This window comes from Haliotis asinina, chromosome 5 (assembly GCF_037392515.1).
Source record: "Haliotis asinina isolate JCU_RB_2024 chromosome 5, JCU_Hal_asi_v2, whole genome shotgun sequence".
In the NCBI taxonomy this organism is placed as follows: Eukaryota; Metazoa; Mollusca; class Gastropoda; order Lepetellida; family Haliotidae; genus Haliotis; species Haliotis asinina.
In genome coordinates this window covers 69,490,422-69,510,191 of record NC_090284.1, presented here as the reverse complement: position 1 = coordinate 69,510,191, position 19,770 = coordinate 69,490,422, and the positions used below count along the sequence as shown (strand labels likewise).

The 19,770-nt window shown below is 40.1% G+C and overlaps 2 protein-coding genes across 2 annotated transcripts; both read right to left on the bottom strand.

Moving 5' to 3' along the window:
- Positions 1–2,606: 2,606 nt before the first annotated feature.
- LOC137284472 (ependymin-related protein 1-like) lies at positions 2,607–5,356 on the bottom strand. The gene is made up of 6 exons (XM_067816290.1): positions 5,188–5,356; positions 4,597–4,707; positions 4,315–4,396; positions 3,413–3,580; positions 3,177–3,277; positions 2,607–2,732 (listed from the first exon to the last, which is right to left on the bottom strand). Exons 1-6 carry the CDS (start codon positions 5,326–5,328, stop codon positions 2,694–2,696), a joined length of 642 nt encoding a protein of 213 aa, XP_067672391.1. The 5' UTR covers positions 5,329–5,356; the 3' UTR covers positions 2,607–2,693.
- Positions 5,357–14,305: 8,949 nt separating this feature from the next.
- Positions 14,306–19,482, bottom strand: LOC137284141 (ependymin-related protein 1-like). Its single transcript, XM_067815828.1, has 6 exons — positions 19,312–19,482; positions 17,253–17,363; positions 16,965–17,046; positions 15,794–15,961; positions 14,930–15,030; positions 14,306–14,437 (listed from the first exon to the last, which is right to left on the bottom strand). The coding sequence occupies exons 1-6, from the start codon at positions 19,450–19,452 to the stop codon at positions 14,399–14,401; spliced, it is 642 nt and encodes a 213-aa protein (XP_067671929.1). The 5' UTR covers positions 19,453–19,482; the 3' UTR covers positions 14,306–14,398.
- Between the last annotated feature and the right edge of the window lie 288 nt (positions 19,483–19,770).

The following is a 19,770-nucleotide window of genomic DNA, read 5'->3' as shown; positions in this document are numbered from 1 at the left end:
GTATGAGAAAAACACCCAGCTAAAACTGATTAAAATATCTCTCGGTTATTGCGTAACTCATACAGGATCTCAGTTTCATGGAACGGACGGAGCCTTGGACACAATGTTCCTGAGAACCAGTGTTTGGATATATCATATCATTGCTCAGCAATACTGAAGGGCACAACACAACCCAGACTGGTGAAAGGCGACTATCAGGATCGGGTGGGCAGGTTCACTGATCAGGTTCACACGTCATAGTATCCGGATCAGTGTTCATGCTGTTGATCTCTGGATTGTCCAGTCCAGATTCGATTGTTTGCAGATCACCATAGTACTGTTTGTATACAGTGGAATGTAGCGTTAAAACATAAAGAAAACACATTTGCTTTTGAGGATAACACGTAAATGCAGTGTTTGGAAGATAAATGGGCATGTTTGTAGCTGGGTCAAGACCATTGCTTGTAAATGTATTTGGGGTTCGTTAACGTGGTATTAGCAGAGCAGGGATTCGTGCATGGATCAACACCCCAGCTATATGGACAATAGTGATCTGGGGTTGGATTAGAAGAGCTGGACTAATCAAACTCCGTGGAAGGGGCACAATCATAGGTGTGTGCTTTATGGTTGAGATTCTGGAGGTGTACGTAAGATCGTATGCTGTTGTTGGAATGGGCTGGACAACACACGATGTCCTCATATCATGTTTTTATTTTATATCTACGGGGGGTGTCCCAAAAGTGGTCGGCCTCACTATATTCTCGATGTCCATTTTTTTTTGAGGAATCATCAGGCATATCCAGAATTTCACATATGTGGTTAATGAGAAAATTGTCATCACAACGCATTGGGGTGTAATATTTCTATCAACATTACAGAAACAATCTGTCATTTGGTACCTCTTGGATGATGGCTTGCGCTCAGATAACATGATATAAAATGTGTTCAGTATAGTGTTAACGGCTTCACGCCATTATCACCATTCCAAGATATGCATTGCTTGATTTATATTTAGAGGAGACTGTGTTTCCGTTGGCACTGTTTATAATATTTTTAGAGCTGACACTTGTGCGACCATTCAGTATTTCGTTTGAACCCTTGGTATCGTGCATGAATAAGTGAAAACATTAGAATAAGTTATGTTCTTTTGATTTTGTCCTCTGAAAGTGGGGATGGGTAGTGTCTTCAAAACAAGGTTTGCCAATAAACATCATCGGGGAGTCACTTAAACAAGCAATTCTAGTTTCAAACTGCGTTTTTATGCACTGTAATATCTACGTTTGATTCTAGGACCTCTGCTTATCTCAAACACACAAAACGTGTCATTCATATTTTGTTTTATAGACGTTAGTGATGCATTTATTGCCGATTTTGCGTTTTTGGTAGGTAACAAGATAAATGTCAAACAAAACGGAGGTCGTTAGGCTGGAACAGGGCAAAAACAATTTGCTTGAGCTTGACAGGTAGTCCTAACAAATGTTTGTTTATCCTAACAAATGAAGGTAGCAGGCATACCATGATGAAACTGTACAGAAAACAAGCGTACCATGATGAAACTGTACAGAAAACAAGCATACCATGATGAAACTGTGCAGACAGAAGGCACACCTGGATGAAACAGTAGAGACAATAACATACCATGATGAAGCTGTATAGAGAGGTTACATAGCACGATGAAAATGTACCAGCAACAGACACACAATAACGAAACTGTACAGAGATACCAAGATAAAACTGTAAAGGCAACAGTCACACCACGATGAGGATGCTGATTTGGAGATTTTCAATGCGCTTTGCGCGACGAAATCCATAGAAGGACCATGAAAAACAAAGCACTGTCCTTGAGATATAGCTGATGAACTGACACTTGTACCAAGATAAACATTGACAATGGCAGTAACAGCTGATCTAAGACATGGGCAAAATAGTTAAAGAATGTTTTGAAATGCATTCTATCTTTTACTGAGAAGACATACAGGTAGTTTAAATGAACTAATACATGCTTTATGTTCTTTGATATTCATTGCAAATATGTGTTGTTTGCCTAGTATGATCACATGAGTTAATAAACTGTCAGCACAAACAGGTAAAAGAATGTCAATGTTTGTTATTTTAACATGTTCGCCAAATATCAAATAAGTATATTTTTTAAATGGCTACCAGAAGGATTTGACGCATGGACATTGTATATGCACATGGTTAATATTTACGCCTTCATACCCTCAGAGAGCAAAGATCGGAGTCGACAATTTCATTTCTAGTAGTATTTTTGACGCGATGAACGAAATCATATTCCCTTACATCTGCGCGAATGTTCCGGACCTAAGAACAGTAAAGTATATACCCTGACGTCCAGGTCAGGTGAGTTCTAATATGAACCTGCCCTCCCCCGAAATGACCCCCCATCCCCCTCACCCAACCCCGCATAAAAACCGTAAAACACGACAAACCATCACACTAAATCCCCCACGCCCATCCCTTAAAGCAACAACGCCCACAAAATAAAATGAAAAACACACTATACAGAAGCGTCCACTGATATCAGCTCAAATGGAGATCTCACCAAAGTGATGATTTCTTTATCGGTAGATCGTACAGAATGTCAACCAAATCTCAAGAGAATAATATATCCGTGAAAGCATATACAATGCACTTTATTTGGTCCGTTTGAGCATGTGTCTTGCTTTCCAGGTGAACATGTGAAAAGGGACTCCTCATACGAACAAGACTCCTCCTTTGATCCCAGAAGTTCCCTGAAATGAATTAGTCATTTGTGCTTGATGCTCAGTCGAATGAAATAGGAAAACTATACTTGAATGGTCATGTATAAGCGACGAAGAGTGATACGCTATTATGGTGCCCCCAAATTTATAAATATAATATCAAATACAGGCCGAATACAATTTAATCACCATGTCGTTCTTTCTACTTAAGTCTTTGATTGTAGACAACGTTATACGTGACGTGGAATTTGCTACCAAATCTCCAACACTCCATAGCTCCGGTAATAGGTTCGAATCCCTAAATCGGCACTATTATTTATGTCGCAGGTTATTTTTAAAAACGCTACAAACCTGAAGACTACTATGCCCAATCCATATCACATTCATTCTTTTGAATACACTGAACCTCACTAAAAGGGCACACGGAGGGATTGGAACCGACGGCTAAAGAAATAAATGTTTGCATATTCTTACCACGAAGGGTGCGTTGTTGCAGGCGGGGGGAACGTCGAAGACTGTGGCGTTTTTGATGCCTCCGCTGATGTCGTAGTAACGGTTTGAAATGAAGTAGTATTCTGGAAAAGAGGAGGAATTGTTAAGAGGTGTATCTGTTATTCGTAACATTTCCTACATCATTTCCCAGTGCAGTTTGACCAATTTGTTGTCGGGGAATTTTAACTTGAGATTTGCAATATATAATCATTTGTTACCAGTTCCAGAGTATCCGAATGTCTCCTGTCTGATAGGTTCGCATGTGTCTGTTGTCATGTCCGCAATGATGGTAACGCCTTTGGCAGCGTCGGCGATGCGGTAGGAGTTGTAGGTGACCTTGTTTTGGGGAGAGCCCTCGAAATGTTTCCCGGTCAACGTAGCAGTGTCTGTGAATACAAGTAAGATCTGAAGATCTACCACAACACATTGTGCTAAGTTAGACTATGGCCTTGGACATAATGATGCGTTGAAACGTGTTATTACTGTGTGAGTGAATATGGTTTTACGCTACTTTTAGCAATGTTCCAAACATGTGACGTCATCCCTTGCCTCGAGTGAGCTCTTGGCGTCCGTCTCTCTGAAGTTCTGTCTTTATTTGTGACGTCACAATTGATGCTGTTTACTTTTGACCGTGTAACATCTGATGTTTACTGACGACTAATGGTCTGCCTTCTAGACATGCCACAAATAACTGATCTTTTGTATCGACCAATACTTTGAAGGATGGGTGAGTATGGTTTTACGCCGCTTTTAGGAATATTCCAGCAATATCAGGGGTACCAGAAACTCCAGAAATGGGCTTCACTCAGTGTGCTCATGTAAGGGATCAAACCTTGGTTTTCAACGAGAAGTTTTAATCATTACTCTACCCATCGCTCCACCGATAGGTTTGTCTGTAGATATATCAGTATAAGGTCTTTGTGTATACTAACCTGGTATACAACCACTGGGGAGGTCACCGGTCAGCCTTATGGATGTATCAATACGTAATATGAGGACCAACATAAGATCCTTGTATATATTCACCTGGTATACAACCATTGATGAAGTCACCGGTCAGCCTTGTAGACATGTCACTATGTAATATGAGGACCAACATCATGTCCTTGTATATACTCACCTGGTATACATCCACTTGGGAAGTCACCGGTCAGCTGTTTGCGAGTGCACGTGCCGGTCTGCTGGATGATGTACTCCGTCTTCTTCAAAGTATAAACATGTATGACATCACAACTAAAGTTCAGTGCAACGCAGGCTGTGGATGCAACAGAAGATATCCATCGACACATTTACACGTATCACTTACTTATATGTGTCAGAAACGTTGTTGCTTCATTACACAGTGACATTTCCTGTAAAGATATATGTAACTATTATGTGAAAATGTGGAAAAACAGCCTACTCTATCCCAGAGCTGGATGACCTTGACATTGACAGTGTATCCGTTTGCCGTGACCTTTTCGTCAAAGGCCATCCTGTTGTTTGTGGCATCAACGGAAACCTTTATTTCAGTCTGAAAGAAAACATTTATCACAGATATGAAGAGGGAATTAATTGTTGCTTCTGAGTCATTCCCGAGTAATTAATTCTCTTTCATAATCAAGTTTACTGTTTTTATTTCTCATTGAATGCTTCTTAACACTATGGCATGATGGAAATTGATCATGAATTGATATCAAAATTGTATAGATGTACCGATATCAAGTGATTGTAATTTCAGTTACAAGTAGAATCTAATACATTAAAATAATTCTGCATACAGAATACTTCAGTTAAAACAATGTTAGGTGGTAAAACTCGAATATTTTTGACCACCTTTAGAGATGAAAATTATATATATATACATATATATCTATATAATGAAAAAAAACCCGCTATTTGTTATCCTCTGCAAATGACTGGTGCAGGCTTTAGGACTAGGTAAAGTGAATGACTGTCCGTTGGGCACATTTCATGGATCATGGATAAATGAAAAAATGAAAAACGTACATACCTCTGACAATAGTGGAGTTCCTCCATTTTTCAAAGTGCCAATCACCTGAGCCTCCACACCCTCCCACTGGCGGGGTGTGCAGCAAATATTACCCCCCAGGACAGCAGGAACGAGCACAACGGCAAGACTGAGAAACAACATGTTGGCGATAACTTACTTTGAAGCAAGTGTCTTTGGCTTGGTTTATATATACCCTACCTGACGCTCACAGTCAGCGATAAGAATTGCGAAATGTTTGAACTCGGGGTCTTACTGACCAGGCCATTTGCTTTAACTGGCTCTTAGTTCAAGAACATGTGACATCATAAACATTGCGAAATCCATGAACCCAGCGACACGGTTGCATTGCTCATCAGGTCATTCTATACTGTGATTTTTAGAGAAAATGAGAGATATGATATATACTCTTCAGAAAAAGTAGAGGAGCGGTACTTTCAATGCACGATTGTCCAATTTGAGAGATATATGGGATTGAATCAATGTTGATACAATAATAATGGATGTTTTGAGAATGCATTAGCACCCTTGTTTGGTGACTGGAGTATGACATGAAAATTTCAAGTTTACAATTTTTAGTAAGTAGTGTGTGAATTGACCCTGAAAACCCTGACCATGCACAGATGCAAGAAAATTATCGTAAAAAATAGTCTACAGTGATTTGTCAACCTGCCTGAAAAACAACAAGTTTCATAATGACACCCCACCTTGTGTACGTGCCTCCCATGCATTGTGTTTGCGTGTGGTGATGATGCTGCATACACAAGATGAATGTCATTGTAACGTTCCTCAATGGGTTTTCTTTCTGCCAGACTTCAAAGTTTTTATTTGCACATTTTTTTTCAAAGGTACAAGTCACATGTTACATGTTGTAATCGACAAAACGGTAGGTAACAATTGCATGGTCTAAATATTTCCAAGAGAGTATGCAGGGCTGAATTCAAAGACTGCTGTCCAATTTGCAACAGGTGCAGCCTATGACAAGGACCCAGCTGCACCAGCCAAATTCCAAACCTGCACTTGTAGAGTAGTGTGTACAACATCGGTGGTTTCCGTGTATATAAACTTGATGTAGTTACCATGAAACTATAACAATACTAAGACAAAGCCGATCCCTGTTTACATGAATTGTCATGGCCGAGAAGCGTCTATGTACAGCACTGTTTCGGTGCCATAGCTATTCAAAGTGCACTAGAAAGAAGCCCTGACATATGTATGCTTATAATGTTAGACTTATTGTTGAAGTCTTTCTCAAAGATCGACTTGCACCTTGAGCAGGTTAGACTCATAAGTAGGTTCATTTGGTAAAATTAGGCTGCCCCAGTGCAAGTAACAAAGAATTAAATCAAGCCCTGATATGTATTCACCGGTAACTGATGGTGTTAATGTAATACACATATATGTATATTGCTCTGCAGTCTTTGCTTATGTTCAGTGTTAGATATAGACTATATCAAAAGCAGGTAGTGTTAAGCAAATAAAATATGTAATGATGACCAAAATTTTGTAAACTTATCATATGAATCAGTTGTAAAAGCGATACATTTTGAGACATAATAGTACGGGCAGGATATTCTAAAAACATTCTTTTGATCTGGTAATATTCCATATTTTTCGGTTGCGAAAGGCTGTTTGTTTAGTGAGAAGCAAGACTCAAAGTTCAGATTCTCCTACCTTTTTTGAAGAGTATATAATGAATAGTGAAAAAACGTATTACTCAGTGATCAGCAGTGGTGATACTAATATCAGCGAAGGGTGAAAAAACCTTATTACTGAATCAGATCAGATGAAGTCAGGCTTTTGGGAACAATTACCCCATAGGTGGTGTGTGGTTCGGTGCTCACAGCTGAGGTAAAAACAGTAGAAGTTAAACGACGTTGGGCACGGGTGACCTTTATGGTTTGATTCCTGAGAGTTTCTTGGACTACAGTCCTGCCCAAATACTAAGCACATGTGTTACATGGACGGGGCTATTTATCTCAAACTATTTAACCCAAACTGCAGTCCCATCAGGAGATTTGTTCAAAATTATCTCAGACCCAACAGAAAATGGGTATCCGGTGCGATAGGTCGTAAAAAAGCTCCACAAACGCTTTGGTTATCCAGTTATCCTTGGGTTGCTAGAGCTATGAGCATTTACCGTATGAATGGAGTTGAGCGCATTATAATGAGTCAGATTTGAGGACTGTAGATTGTTCTGTGTACAGCCTGAACTTTTAAATGTTAGATTTAATTGAAAATATATACAGTGGTTAATGGGCAATCAACGTGTATAGAAAAAGCATATGCTGTATCACATCACTTGGAAGATAAGCAACGTATTTGCAAAATTTGCCAAAGATACGTGGAATATGGGTCAGCCATTTCGGGTCATTTCGTGTAACAACAATGAAAACACTTCAGACATTTTATGAAATTTCACTTAATAACTTAATCTGCAAAAGTGGATCACAATTTCAACATCACTTGTTGTCACCAACAATTAAAAGTATTGTGGTAGCTACTGTAGCACTTCGGCTTGACTTTGAAGTATTTACACCTTTTTGTTTGACATGATATTTCATGAAATGACCGAAGTATATTGATTGTTGTTACACCACTAAATTACACCACTAAATTACACCACTAAATTACACCACTAAATTACACCACTAAATTACACCACTAAGGCATAAGAAACAGTACTTATTTTAGTCCTCTCTCTGCCAACACTGACGTCAGTTCTGGACACTCTTCGACTTACTGTTGTCCTTCCCGTCAATGTCTCTGCGTGTAGGGAGGTGGGGTAGCCTGGTGGTTCGTTCGTTCGTTCGTTCGTTCGTTCGTTCGTTCGTTCGTTCGTCACGCTGAGGACTCGGGTTCGATTCCCCATATGGGAACAATGTGAGAAGCCCATTTCTGGTGTCCCCGGCCGTGATATTGGTGGAATATTGCTAAATGCAGCGTAAAACTCAACTCACTCATTCTCTCTGTATGTATTGGTTGTTTCGACATTCTGCTCTGAGCAGACAGAAGGAAAAGTCCCAGACTGCACTTGTTGACCGTTCTGTTAAACCCAGTGAACATGGCATTGACTGAACTGTCACAATCAAGCCTCACGTCCACACACAGCGACTTCAGTATTATGAACTAGGTTCCCACCTTGGCAGATAGTCTTCAATAAGGTAGCGACAATAGTACAATATTACAAATGGAGTAAGTACTAGGAGACAGTACAGGTGAAATCAAGATCTGGCATCTGTGATTGAAAGCTTTTCTGAAACATGCATGGACACGCATCTTGTAATTAAAACTGGATAGCGCTGTCATTGTAACAGTATGGCAGTCTGACACGTTTTCCAGCGGGTTACATTTTGTGCCGGATTGGGTTGAGTGTGACTTTCTGTCATAGGAAGAGGAACTGGTTAGGCTTGTCATTTAAGTTGTTGTGATTACTGCTGTGAAGCTAGATTGATCCCACAAAATAATATGTTTTGAGGCTTAGATATTTTAACAAGGGACGTCTATAGAAAAATGGCTTTGGGCGACCTCGAATGGAGAAACACCATCTTCCTAATTTATGAACATTAGAGGCTCGGAAAACTTTGTCCGTACAAAACACCAGTGCCGGCATCCAGTGTGGCCGGCATCCAGTGTGACAAGAATCCAAAGGTCTCATCACTAACATCAGAAATAAACCATGTGTTATATTTGGGATTACACCTTCTCAGTTTAGTGCGGATTGTAGTACTTTGAAACATGGAAAATTGGTAGTTTAGAAGCAACCCAAGAAGCTGTTGGTATGAAGAGACAAAACTGTTGACATGTCTGTACGGATGTAGAAAGGTTTCTTAGAACTTTTAAAAACCACATTTCACCCACTTTGTGAACAAAACAGACAACCCCGCGGTAAGCACATATCCCTGAAGACGTTTCTCATGCATTTGTATGTTCAATTCTTTTATTAAAGAAGTGTAGGCCATCGGCCCACAGCTACAAAAGTTGCATTGTGTATGGCTAAACATGGTGTGTATCGTACACAGATAGATTGATCATATTAACATCTTAGATATATTGAATGATAAATAAAGCTAGCTAAGTTATTTATAAGGTTACAATCTGATGATGATTTTGAATTTGGCTTGGCTTGGGTTGATACAAAAGGCATTTGGTAAATGTTTCAAGCGGAACTGTTTTAATTTGGAACACACGAGGAGAAAGTGGTACTTATCTTCAATATAACCTTCATCGCACTGTAAACATAACCTATCATTTCTACCTATATTATACTATCTTCCAGTTTCAGTACCTAAATGATGTGAAAAACGTCTAAACTGGACAGAGATATTTTTAAATAAGAATAAAACATAGATTTGCTGCCATTTTGAAGTGAACTGTTACAGATTTGTTCATGAATACATTTAAGCCAAATTCAGTTAAAAACGAGGTAGGAGAATAAACATTTTGCTATTCCCAAACAAAAGAAAACCCAAACTGTACAACAGATCTCGACTTTTCGACGCCTAATCAACTCTGCTAGGATCTAAAGCCATTGACAACATATGATAACATTTTGGGGGATGACGAGATTCAGACTCAGTTAATAGTTTTAACCAATATTTTATTACCCTTTACGTGCTAGGATATATACGGGAAACCGCCCACATTCACCACGAACTATGTTATTAGTTGTAGAGAATTTAACGCCGAAAACCCGTTTGCAAGCCAATGTGTGTACAGAATCAGTATAATCATTCTGACAGAATCCTCAGACCTCGGCGCCATAGAGCAGAATGGGAGCAATTTTCATATCAAATATCTTAAAGTACAATTCATGAGATATATTGTCTAGCTTACCTATTGTTTTAAGAATACCAAATAAGGCATTTTTACCTTGCAAAGCTGCAATGGAACAATGAATAGACCAAAACAAGCCCCATGTGAATTAATGTTATACCTAATGTTAAACCTATGTGAAGTTCAGCTTCCATCTTTCTACTGTTGTAAAAACAACCTTCTCTTTTTGATAAAATACCACCTTTCCGAAACTCAACTTTTGTCTTATCCAAATTGACCTCAAGACCATATTCTATACAAAACTTGTCTCCTCGAATATTATCAGATATAACTGCGATGTCATCCGCGAAAAGAAGAATAAATATCTGAATAACATTCAGGATGCAACTGGTTTCTACGTTTCTGTAACGTAGCCATATATTTAAATCAGAAACTGTAGGCGACCTTTTTTCTCTACTTTTCATGGACGAGGCTTATCCACCCCCACCCCTCACCCTCTACTGGAAGAGATGTAATGAGGTCGGTCATGGAGGGGATCTGATGAGGCAGGTCATTGAATAGATGTAGTGAGGTCGGACACAGGGATGTACTGAGGTCGTTAAAACAGGGGACGTAGAGAATGTTATCAATGATTTGTACAAGTTTGTACAATGATACTGACACAGTTGACTGCCAAGGACCCTGGCTTTGAAATGATTCCGACAAGATTCAACTGTTGCTCTATACCTTATCACAAATTGTACGCAATATGATCGCATCACTTTCTACATGCGAGAGACTCTTTACAAACACCCAAACACTTCAACAAACCCCTTTCGAAATATGTAAGAACAACTGTTTAGAAGCACTTCTGTAGTCCTCCAATATTATCAGATATAAGTGCGATGTCATCCGCGGAAAGAAGAATAAATACCTGAATAACATCAGGATGTAATTGGTTTCCTGATCCTGAATTCCGTTCAATCTCAACAGCCAACTCGGACTTAAGACACAGAGGGCTTAAGACACAGAGGGCTCAAGACACAGAGGGCTTAAGACACAGAGGGCTTAAGACACAGAGGGCTTAAGACACAGCCCTGACGAACACCACGTGAAGAAGTGAAGAATCTTGACAGCACATGATCAAATGTAGCCTTAACGGAAGAATAAATGGACTGTACATACTTAACCATTTTCGGGGAAACCTCTAGATTTCAAAACTGACCAAACGACTTACACCGTCGAATGCTTTAACAAAATCGACGAAAACGCAATAAAGTTTAAGCCTGTGCTTACTCAGGTACCTCTGGATACCAGACTGGAGGATAAATGTTATCAGTGGTGGAGTAATTGTGACTGAAACCCGCCTGTGACTCTGCAATTGTACCATATGCTTCACACCAGTATGTTAACCTCCTGTTTAGCATAGACACATAAGCTTTGCTCAATGCACTAAGAAGAGAAATACCTGGATAGGAAGATGGGGAATGTGTATCACCTTTCTTATATAAAGGAACAATGATAGCCTCCGACCATGATTCTGGAAAGTAAGCATGTTCAAACATGACACCGAAAAGCACTGAAAGATATGGTACCAGAATGTCTGGTGTATAATTGAAAAATGGAATTACTACACCAGCACCTGAGGATTTGCCATACTTCAGTCCTTCAATGGCGGTTAAAACCTCCTCCTGTGTTGTAGATGAATCTTAAATGAAGCGTGACATATCATCACAGTTATCAGAGTCAGTTTCATCGTTAACGCTGACTTCTTCGTCAGTCACATCCTCGGATAAAAACAGGTTTTTGAAATGATCAGGCCATTCAGCAATGGTTATATTAGGAACACGAGTGTAAACAGTATGGGACAGTCCTTTTAATGTAGACCAGAATGATTTACTGTGATGGAGGCTTGCTGAGATTTTATCACTTGCTTTGTCATAATATGTTTTCTTTCCATTTCTAAGAAGAGATGTGTAGGCATTCCGGGCTTTAATATAATTACTTAAGTGAACATCATTTTTGTGACGACGAAATATTTTAAGAAGTCGTTTCTCATACCTTACTCTGCTTTGCTTGAAATTAGTTTTGAAACCTTCATTGAAACGTCGTTCCAAATCGTATTAAAGAAGTTGTTCACCTGTATTGTTTACTTAGTACCTTGTACTCAAACCTCGCAGTCGGTCAAAGAAATTCTTCATGTATGTTAATTTCTCTTTGGTTGTTTCCCTGTTCATGTTTCTCAGTGATAGCAACATGATAAGCTTATTGCCATTCAGGTCATCAAGTGTGACCTTATTTTGACCTACTGTCCTCATTCTGTAACGTAGCCATATATTTAAATCACAAACTGTAGGCGACTTTTTTTCTCTAGTTTTCATGGACGAGGCTTCTCAATAAATATTTGACTTAGTATATGAGTTAGTTCTTCAAGAGGATCCAGTTGAAATCAAGACAGTCCAGTTTGCTTGATAGTAGGGTTCATATCCCAGAGCAATCCGAAGGACTTGTTCGAACCATTTATAGTGAAACAGATTTGGATATTATCTTACATAAATGGTATTATAACATATTTCATATTAGAACATGCAGGGAGTTGATGTTATGTGGTCCTGTGGTATGGTCGAATAAAACCCAGTAGGTCTATAATACCTTGCGCACATTACTCAAAGAACTAAATTGGCTTGTGACGTGGAGCCCGAACTCTACAACAGCGTTAGCAAATGTTAAGTCATGCCTATATAGTCTGGTTCATAATTATTGAGAATGTTTCTTCTTACTTTGAGCTATCCTAACACCTCAACTGATTCACTGAGACTTAAAACTAAGTAATGGTATAAGGGAGGTAACTCATCTTGGCCTACTGAGTATAGTACAATTAGAGTTACCTCCCCTGAATTTGTACCAGACGTCATTTTCCTCAGCACTGTCAACAATGTCTGCTGAAAATAAAAGAAGGTTGATTTTTGAGTTGTGTAATCAAGGAATTGATGATGTAAATACATTGGCAGAGAGAACAGGAACTCCTCTTTCTACTGTGTATAGGATTAGGAAGAATTTTAAAGAGGGAAAGGATTTGGGGCACCAGAAAGGAGCAGGGAGACCCAGAAAATTGGACTTTTCAGATCGCGTCCGGCTGGGAATTTTAGCGTCTAAAAAGCAAAGGGCAAGCATCTCCAACATCAGGTATGAAATGATAGAAAGGGGATCAACAGTTGTATCAAAATCTACAGTTAGAAGAAATTTGATTGATCTTGGATGGGAGAAAAAGACTGGAATTCCTTCTCCTCTCATGAAACAAGAACATAAAGACAGGCGTGTTGAGTGGTGTTTGGCACATGAAAACTTTGACTGGGAAAATGTGATTTTTACTGATGAAAGCTCAATATGGGTATATCCCAAAAATGTGAAAATATGGACAAAGTCTGCGTCAGCACCGTTGTATCGACGACCTAAATACAGCCCAAAGTTTCATGTATGGGGAGGGATATCCTCATTAGGAACGTCCCCGCTGTGTGTGTTTGAGGGAAATCTGACAAGTCAACGCTACACTAACATATTATATAATTTTCTCCTTCCAAGTGCACATGTGTTTTATGGAAATGACTGGATTTTGCAGCAAGATAATGATCCTAAACACACCGCAAAACATGCCAAGCAGTGGTTTCAGGAGAAAAATGTGACTGCATTACCATTTCCTGCATATAGTCCTGACTTAAATCCCATTGAGAACATTTGGGGGATGATGAAGGAATGTGTGAATCAAAAGGGGTTGACAAAAATTGAAGACATGAAGAGAGAAGTGGTCCGATACTGGGACAGCATAACTCACGAGACACTAACCTCTCTGATAGGAAGTATGCCTACCCGTCTTAGACTGTGTCGTGAAGCTCAAGGAGACTTGATAAAATATTAAATTGTTACCTACACAACATGAAAAGGTCAGTTCACTTTCACAATACATTCAATTTTATCTGATTTGTTCTCGTTTAATAATATGAAATGCTTTAGCTATTCTCAATAATTTTGAACCATACTGTATATACATATAATATTATAGCCGTAGCCTCTGTCAGGAGTTGACTGTAGTAGTCAGGTGACTCCCATGTTGCCTGTTACAAAATGGCTGCTAACTATTGGGAAATACAAGATAAGAATTACGAAAATTTTACGTCTGTTGAGAAGCATATATATTTGCATATTTAGAAGGGTTAATGACCCAATCATGTTTTTGCCCATTAAAGTGTTTGGGTGTCCTTTCCATATTTACATCTGCGTAAGTGCTTATTTATTGAGAACAATAAATACTATCTTTTCGACGACGTCCAGTGCAGGTGAGCTCAAATGAATCAACCCCTCACCCAAATCAATACGATGCACTTTATTTGGTCTGCAGAACATTTACGTTTGAAAATGCGCCTTGGTTTCCAGGTGAACATGTAAAACCTGAAGTCATTCCTCATCCGACCAAGATTCCTCTTTGTTTCCCAAAGGATCCCTGAAATGAATTAAAGTACATGTACTTGATGCCCAATCGAATGAAATAAGAAAACTACACTTGAAGGGTCATGTCAGATAAACGTCGATATTAAGTGATACACTATTACGATTCCCCAACATTTACAAATATAATATTTAATACGGCTAGATACAGATTGCATACAATTTAATTACGATGAAGTTATTTCGATCTACGTATTGGATAACTGACAACTTGTAGAAGCCACAGACTTTCCACGTGGATGGACACTTATACGTGACATGGAATTAGCTCTCAGCCCCTACGTGCGGTCATAGGTTCGAATCCCCAAATCGGCATTATTATTTATGTCGCAGGGCATGTTTTAACAACGCTACATACCTGAAGGCTATTCAAAGTACACTCAATTCATATCACACTCATTCTATAGAATACGCTGAACATCAGCATCAGGGCACACGGAGGGATTGGAACCGATGTTTACCGAAAAACATCTTTACGTTTTCTTACCACGAAGGGTGCGTTGTTGCAGGCGGGGGGAACGTCGAAGACTGTGGCGTTTTTGATACCTCCGCTGATGTCGTAGTAACGGTTTGAAATAAGGTAGTATTCTGGAAAAGAGGAGGAATTGTTACGAGGTGTATCTGTTATTCGTAACATTCTCTACATCCATTCCACAGTACAATTCATGCTAAGTTTGGTTAATGTGGGAAGCTACCTTCTTAGCTACCTTCTTATCTACCTTGCTTATCCCTTCGTGTTCTGTCCTGCAGCAGGTAGTGAAAGATACGGAGAGCTGTATGTTTGTTGAGCTGCTTTGCTAGATTTTATTCGATACGAAACTCTTAAGGTATCGATCATTCCTCCGCTATCTTACCAGGCTACCAGCCTACAGGAGGACTGAGCGAGGGTGGTTTAACGCAGCTTTTTGCAACATTCCAGCAACTTCAATTCCAACATTTTAGTCAGTGTCACACATTATACCCATGTAGCGAATCGAACCATGGTCTCCGAGTCAAAGCTTTAACAACTGGGATACCCCTCCGCTCCGCCACAACAGGTCACTGTTTGAGTACCGCCACAGCACCAGCCTATCAGGGTACCCTACCGCTTCAGCCATTTCCCACATCCACCCGTTTTTCATTCTTGGGTTACAGGTAAATTTGATAATTATTTGACACTGTACAGTACATTCCAATACTACAACAGAAATCAAATGTAGCCGACAAATGATATATAAGTCAAAACATAATACTTCTACAACCAGTTCCGACCACAATTCCACCTACTGACCAACCTTTAAATGAGAAGTTCAACCAGTTTGTTGTAGAGATATTAATTTGAGGATTAGCTTGATGTATAATCATTTGTTACCAGTTCCAGAGTATCCGAATGTCTCCTGTCTGATGGGTTCGCATGTGTCTGTTGTCATGTCCGCAATGATGGTAACGCCTTTGGCAGCGTCGGCGATGCGGTAGGAGTTGTAGGTGACCTTGTTTTGGGGAGAACCCTCGAAATGTTTCCCGGTCAACGTAGCAGTGTCTGTGAATACAAGTAACCTTATTGTTGACGATCTACCATAACACTTTGTGCTAAGTTAGACTATGGCGTTGGACATAATGATGTGCTATTACTATGTGAGTGGATATGGTTTTACGCCGCTTATAGTAATGTTCCAAACATGTGACGTCATCCCGTCACCGTCACCACAAGTTGGCTTTTGACGTCCGTTCTCTCTTTAATTGTGACGTCACAATTGAGGCTGTTCACGTTTGACTGTGTAATATCTGATGTTTACTGACGACTAAAAGTCTGCCTTGTAGACATATCATATATTATTACTCGCCCGTTGAAGATACTGCAGTGTAATATTTTCACTTCAATATTACACTAGTGTAATACCGCTTGACGTATGACGTCAAAATGGTTCAAAGTTGTGACGTCACAATGCTAATGTTGATGTCGGGATTTTACTTGTTTCACTTGAAAGCTGAGTGTCCTCACACTGTAGGCAATTTCGCCGCAGTTTCTGTCAATTTATGTTTGCGAGTAATAAACAGAATAATAAACTCGCTTCCGTGAAATACCATTTTCATTAAACTCGTAAAAGATTTGGTATCAAACTCGTTCTCGCTCGTTTGATACCAAATCATTCACTCGTTTAATAAAAATGGTATTACACGGAAGGTCGTTTAATATCCACTATTAATCTGATCTTTTCTGCCGACCAATAGTCTGAGAAAGAATGTGTGAGTATGGTTTTACGCCGTTTTTAGCAATATTTCAGCAATGTCACGGCCACCAGAAACACCAGAAATGGGCCTCACACAATGTTCCCATATAAGGAATCGAACATTGGTTCTTAGCATGAAGTGATTTAACTATTAGGCTACGTGTAGATATGTCACTATGTAATACGATGATAAACAGGAGGTCTCTGTAAATACGGACCTGGTATACATCCACTGAGAAAGGCACCGGTTGGTCTTTTAGATATATCAATGTGTAATATGAGGACCAACAGAAGGTCATTGTCTATACTCACCTGGTATACATCCACTTGGGAAGTCACCGATCAGCTGTTTGCGAGTGCACGTGCCGGTCTGCTGGATGGTGTACTCCGTCTTCTTCAAAGTATAAACATGTATGACATCACAACTAAAGTTCAGTGCAACGCAGGCTGTGGATGCAACAGAAGATATCCATCGACACATTTACACGTTACGGCATCACTTACTTATATGTGTCAGAAACGTTGTTGCTTCATTACATAGTGACATTTCCTGTAAAGATATATTTAACTATTATGTGAAAATGTGGAAAAACAGCCTACTTTATCCCAGAGCTGGATGACCTTGACATTGACAGTGTATCCGTTTGCCGTGACCTTTTCGTCAAAGGCCATCCTGTTGTTCGTGGCATCAACGGAAACTTTTATTTCAGTCTGAAAGAAAACATTTATCACAGATATGAAGAGGGAATTAATTGTTGCTTCTGAGTCATTCCCGAGTCACTAATTCTCTTTCATAATCAAGTTTACTGTTTTTATTTCTCACTGAATGCCTCTTAACACCATGGCCTGATGGAAATTGATCATGAATTGATATCAAAATTGTGTAGATGTACCGATATCAAGTGATTGTGATTTCAGTTACAAGTAGAATCTAATACATTAAAATAATTCTGCATGCAGAATACTTCAGTTAAAACAATGTTAGGTGGTAAAACTCGAATATTTTTGACCACCTTTAGAGATGAAAATTATATATATTTCATTATACATATATACTGAACATCATTGAAAACGCACCACCTGTAAATTTTGAAATAAGGCAATAGAATCTTTTGGAAATGGAAAATTAATGGTGGGAATTTTGATAATAACACACTAGATCGTAAATAACGCTCTACAGTAAAAAACGGATCATGCACATCACACACGAAGGGCACAAATTGCATGCAGAAAGCATGCTGTTCAGGGGTATAAATGACCTTCGTCACAAAACCGTTCTCATTTTCGCAGTACTTTCGTAAGTAAAGTTTTTTCGCCATGCCAAGATTGTCACCAGAGGAACGAGAACAGGCCTTGGGTATGTTGCAGGTCGGCGCTTCAAGCAGAAACATTGCACGACGATTTGGGTGTCATCATTCGACCATTCTGAGGCTTGCTAACAGATACCAACAAACAGGAACCAGCAGGGACCGGCAACGCCCAGGTCAGGCACGAGTTACCACCCCTCGTCAAGATCGAGACATTGTACGGCGCCATATTCGGGATCGAACCTTGCCCGCTGCCAGAACCGCCAACGCTGTCCAGGGTCGACGTGGTTTGATCAGCGCTTCCACCGTCCGACGCCGTCTCCGTGCGGCAGGGTTACGTTGTCGACGCCCTTACGTTGGACCCATCCTGACTGACAGGCATCGCCGTGAATGCCGACAATGGGCTGAACAGCATCGTGTGTGGTTGTTACGACGTTGGCATGGTGTGGTGTTCTCCGACGAGTCGCGTTTTCACTTGCGAAATGCTGACGGGCGTCTACGGGTATGGCGTCGACGGGGTGAACGTTATCATCAGGATTGTGTTGTGCAAACCGATCGGTGGGGTGGAGGCAGCATTATGGTGTGGGGAGGGATAAGTTATCACCACAGAACCGCTCTGATTGTTTGTCGTGGCAGAGTGAATGCCGTTTACTACCGTGACAACATTCTTCAGAACAACGTCGTTCCCTTCTTTCACCAGCATCAAGATCTGCACACATTTCAACATGACAATGCACGAGCCCACACTGCACGTGTTTCGATACAGTATCTGGCTAACAACAACATTCCTCTACTTCATTGGCCTGCATTGTCACCAGATTTGTCACCCATCGAACACTTGTGGGATTACATCGGCCAACGCCTCGCACGTCGTCCGCAGATCAACAACCTTGGGGAACTCGACAATGCCTTGCAGCAAGAGTGGAATGCAGTGCCTCAGGACTTTATTCAGAGACTTATCCGTTCAATGAGGAGACGTTGCACAGCTTGTGTTGCTGCTAACGGGGGTCATACACGCTACTGACTTTCCATTTTGACCCCATCTTTATTTCATTGTCAGCTGCATTAAATCTTCACTGTTTTGCTTGATTGTTTTTTGCTTCTTTTCTTTATCAAACATTGGTCTACACAAATATGTAAAATTTACATAGATTGCTCACTTCTGCTCTTAGAAATCCACAATTTTAGGGGTGGTGCGTTTTCAATGATGTTCAGTATATATATAATGAAAACAAAAACGCCATTTGTTATCCTCTGCAAATGACTAGTGCAGGCTTTAGGACTCGGTGAAGTGAATGACTGTCCGTTGGGCACATTACATGGATAAATGAAAAAATGAAAAACGTACATACCTCTGACAATAGTGGAGTTCCTCCATTTTTCAAAGTGCCAATCACCTGAGCCTCCACACCCTCCCACTGGCGGGGTGTGCAGCAGATATTACCCCCCAGGACAGCAGGAACGAGCAGTACGGCAAGACTGAGAAACAACATGTTGGCGATAACTTACTTTGAAGCAAGTGTCTTTGGCTTGGTTTATATATACCCTACCTGACGCTCACAGTCAGCGATAAGAATTGCGAAATATTTGAACTCGTAGTCTTGTTGGCCAGGGCCTAGATTTTCGAAGCTTTCTTAGCGCTTAGATAGTTATTGTTAATGTATGGCACTTACGACAATCTTAGCGATAAGAGACCTTCGAAAATCTGGGCCCTGGTCATTTGTTTTAACTGGCTCTCAGTTCAAGAACCTGGGATATCATAAACATTGCGAAATCCATGAACTCAGGGACACGGGTGCGTTGCTCATCAG

Coding starts and splice junctions, on each gene's coding strand:
- LOC137284141 (XM_067815828.1), bottom strand. CDS start 19,452: ATGTTGTTTCTCAGTCTTGCCGTACTGCTCGTTCCTGCTGTCCTGGGG. Junction 17,364..19,311: donor GAACTCCACTATTGTCAGAG/GTATGTACGTTT, acceptor GTTTTCTTTCAG/ACTGAAATAAAAGTTTCCGT. Junction 15,962..16,964: donor CCCAAGTGGATGTATACCAG/GTGAGTATAGAC, acceptor TTGTATTCACAG/ACACTGCTACGTTGACCGGG.
- LOC137284472 (XM_067816290.1), bottom strand. CDS start 5,328: ATGTTGTTTCTCAGTCTTGCCGTTGTGCTCGTTCCTGCTGTCCTGGGG. Junction 4,708..5,187: donor GAACTCCACTATTGTCAGAG/GTATGTACGTTT, acceptor GTTTTCTTTCAG/ACTGAAATAAAGGTTTCCGT. Junction 2,733..3,176: donor GCAACAACGCACCCTTCGTG/GTAAGAATATGC, acceptor AATTCATTTCAG/GGAACTTCTGGGATCAAAGG.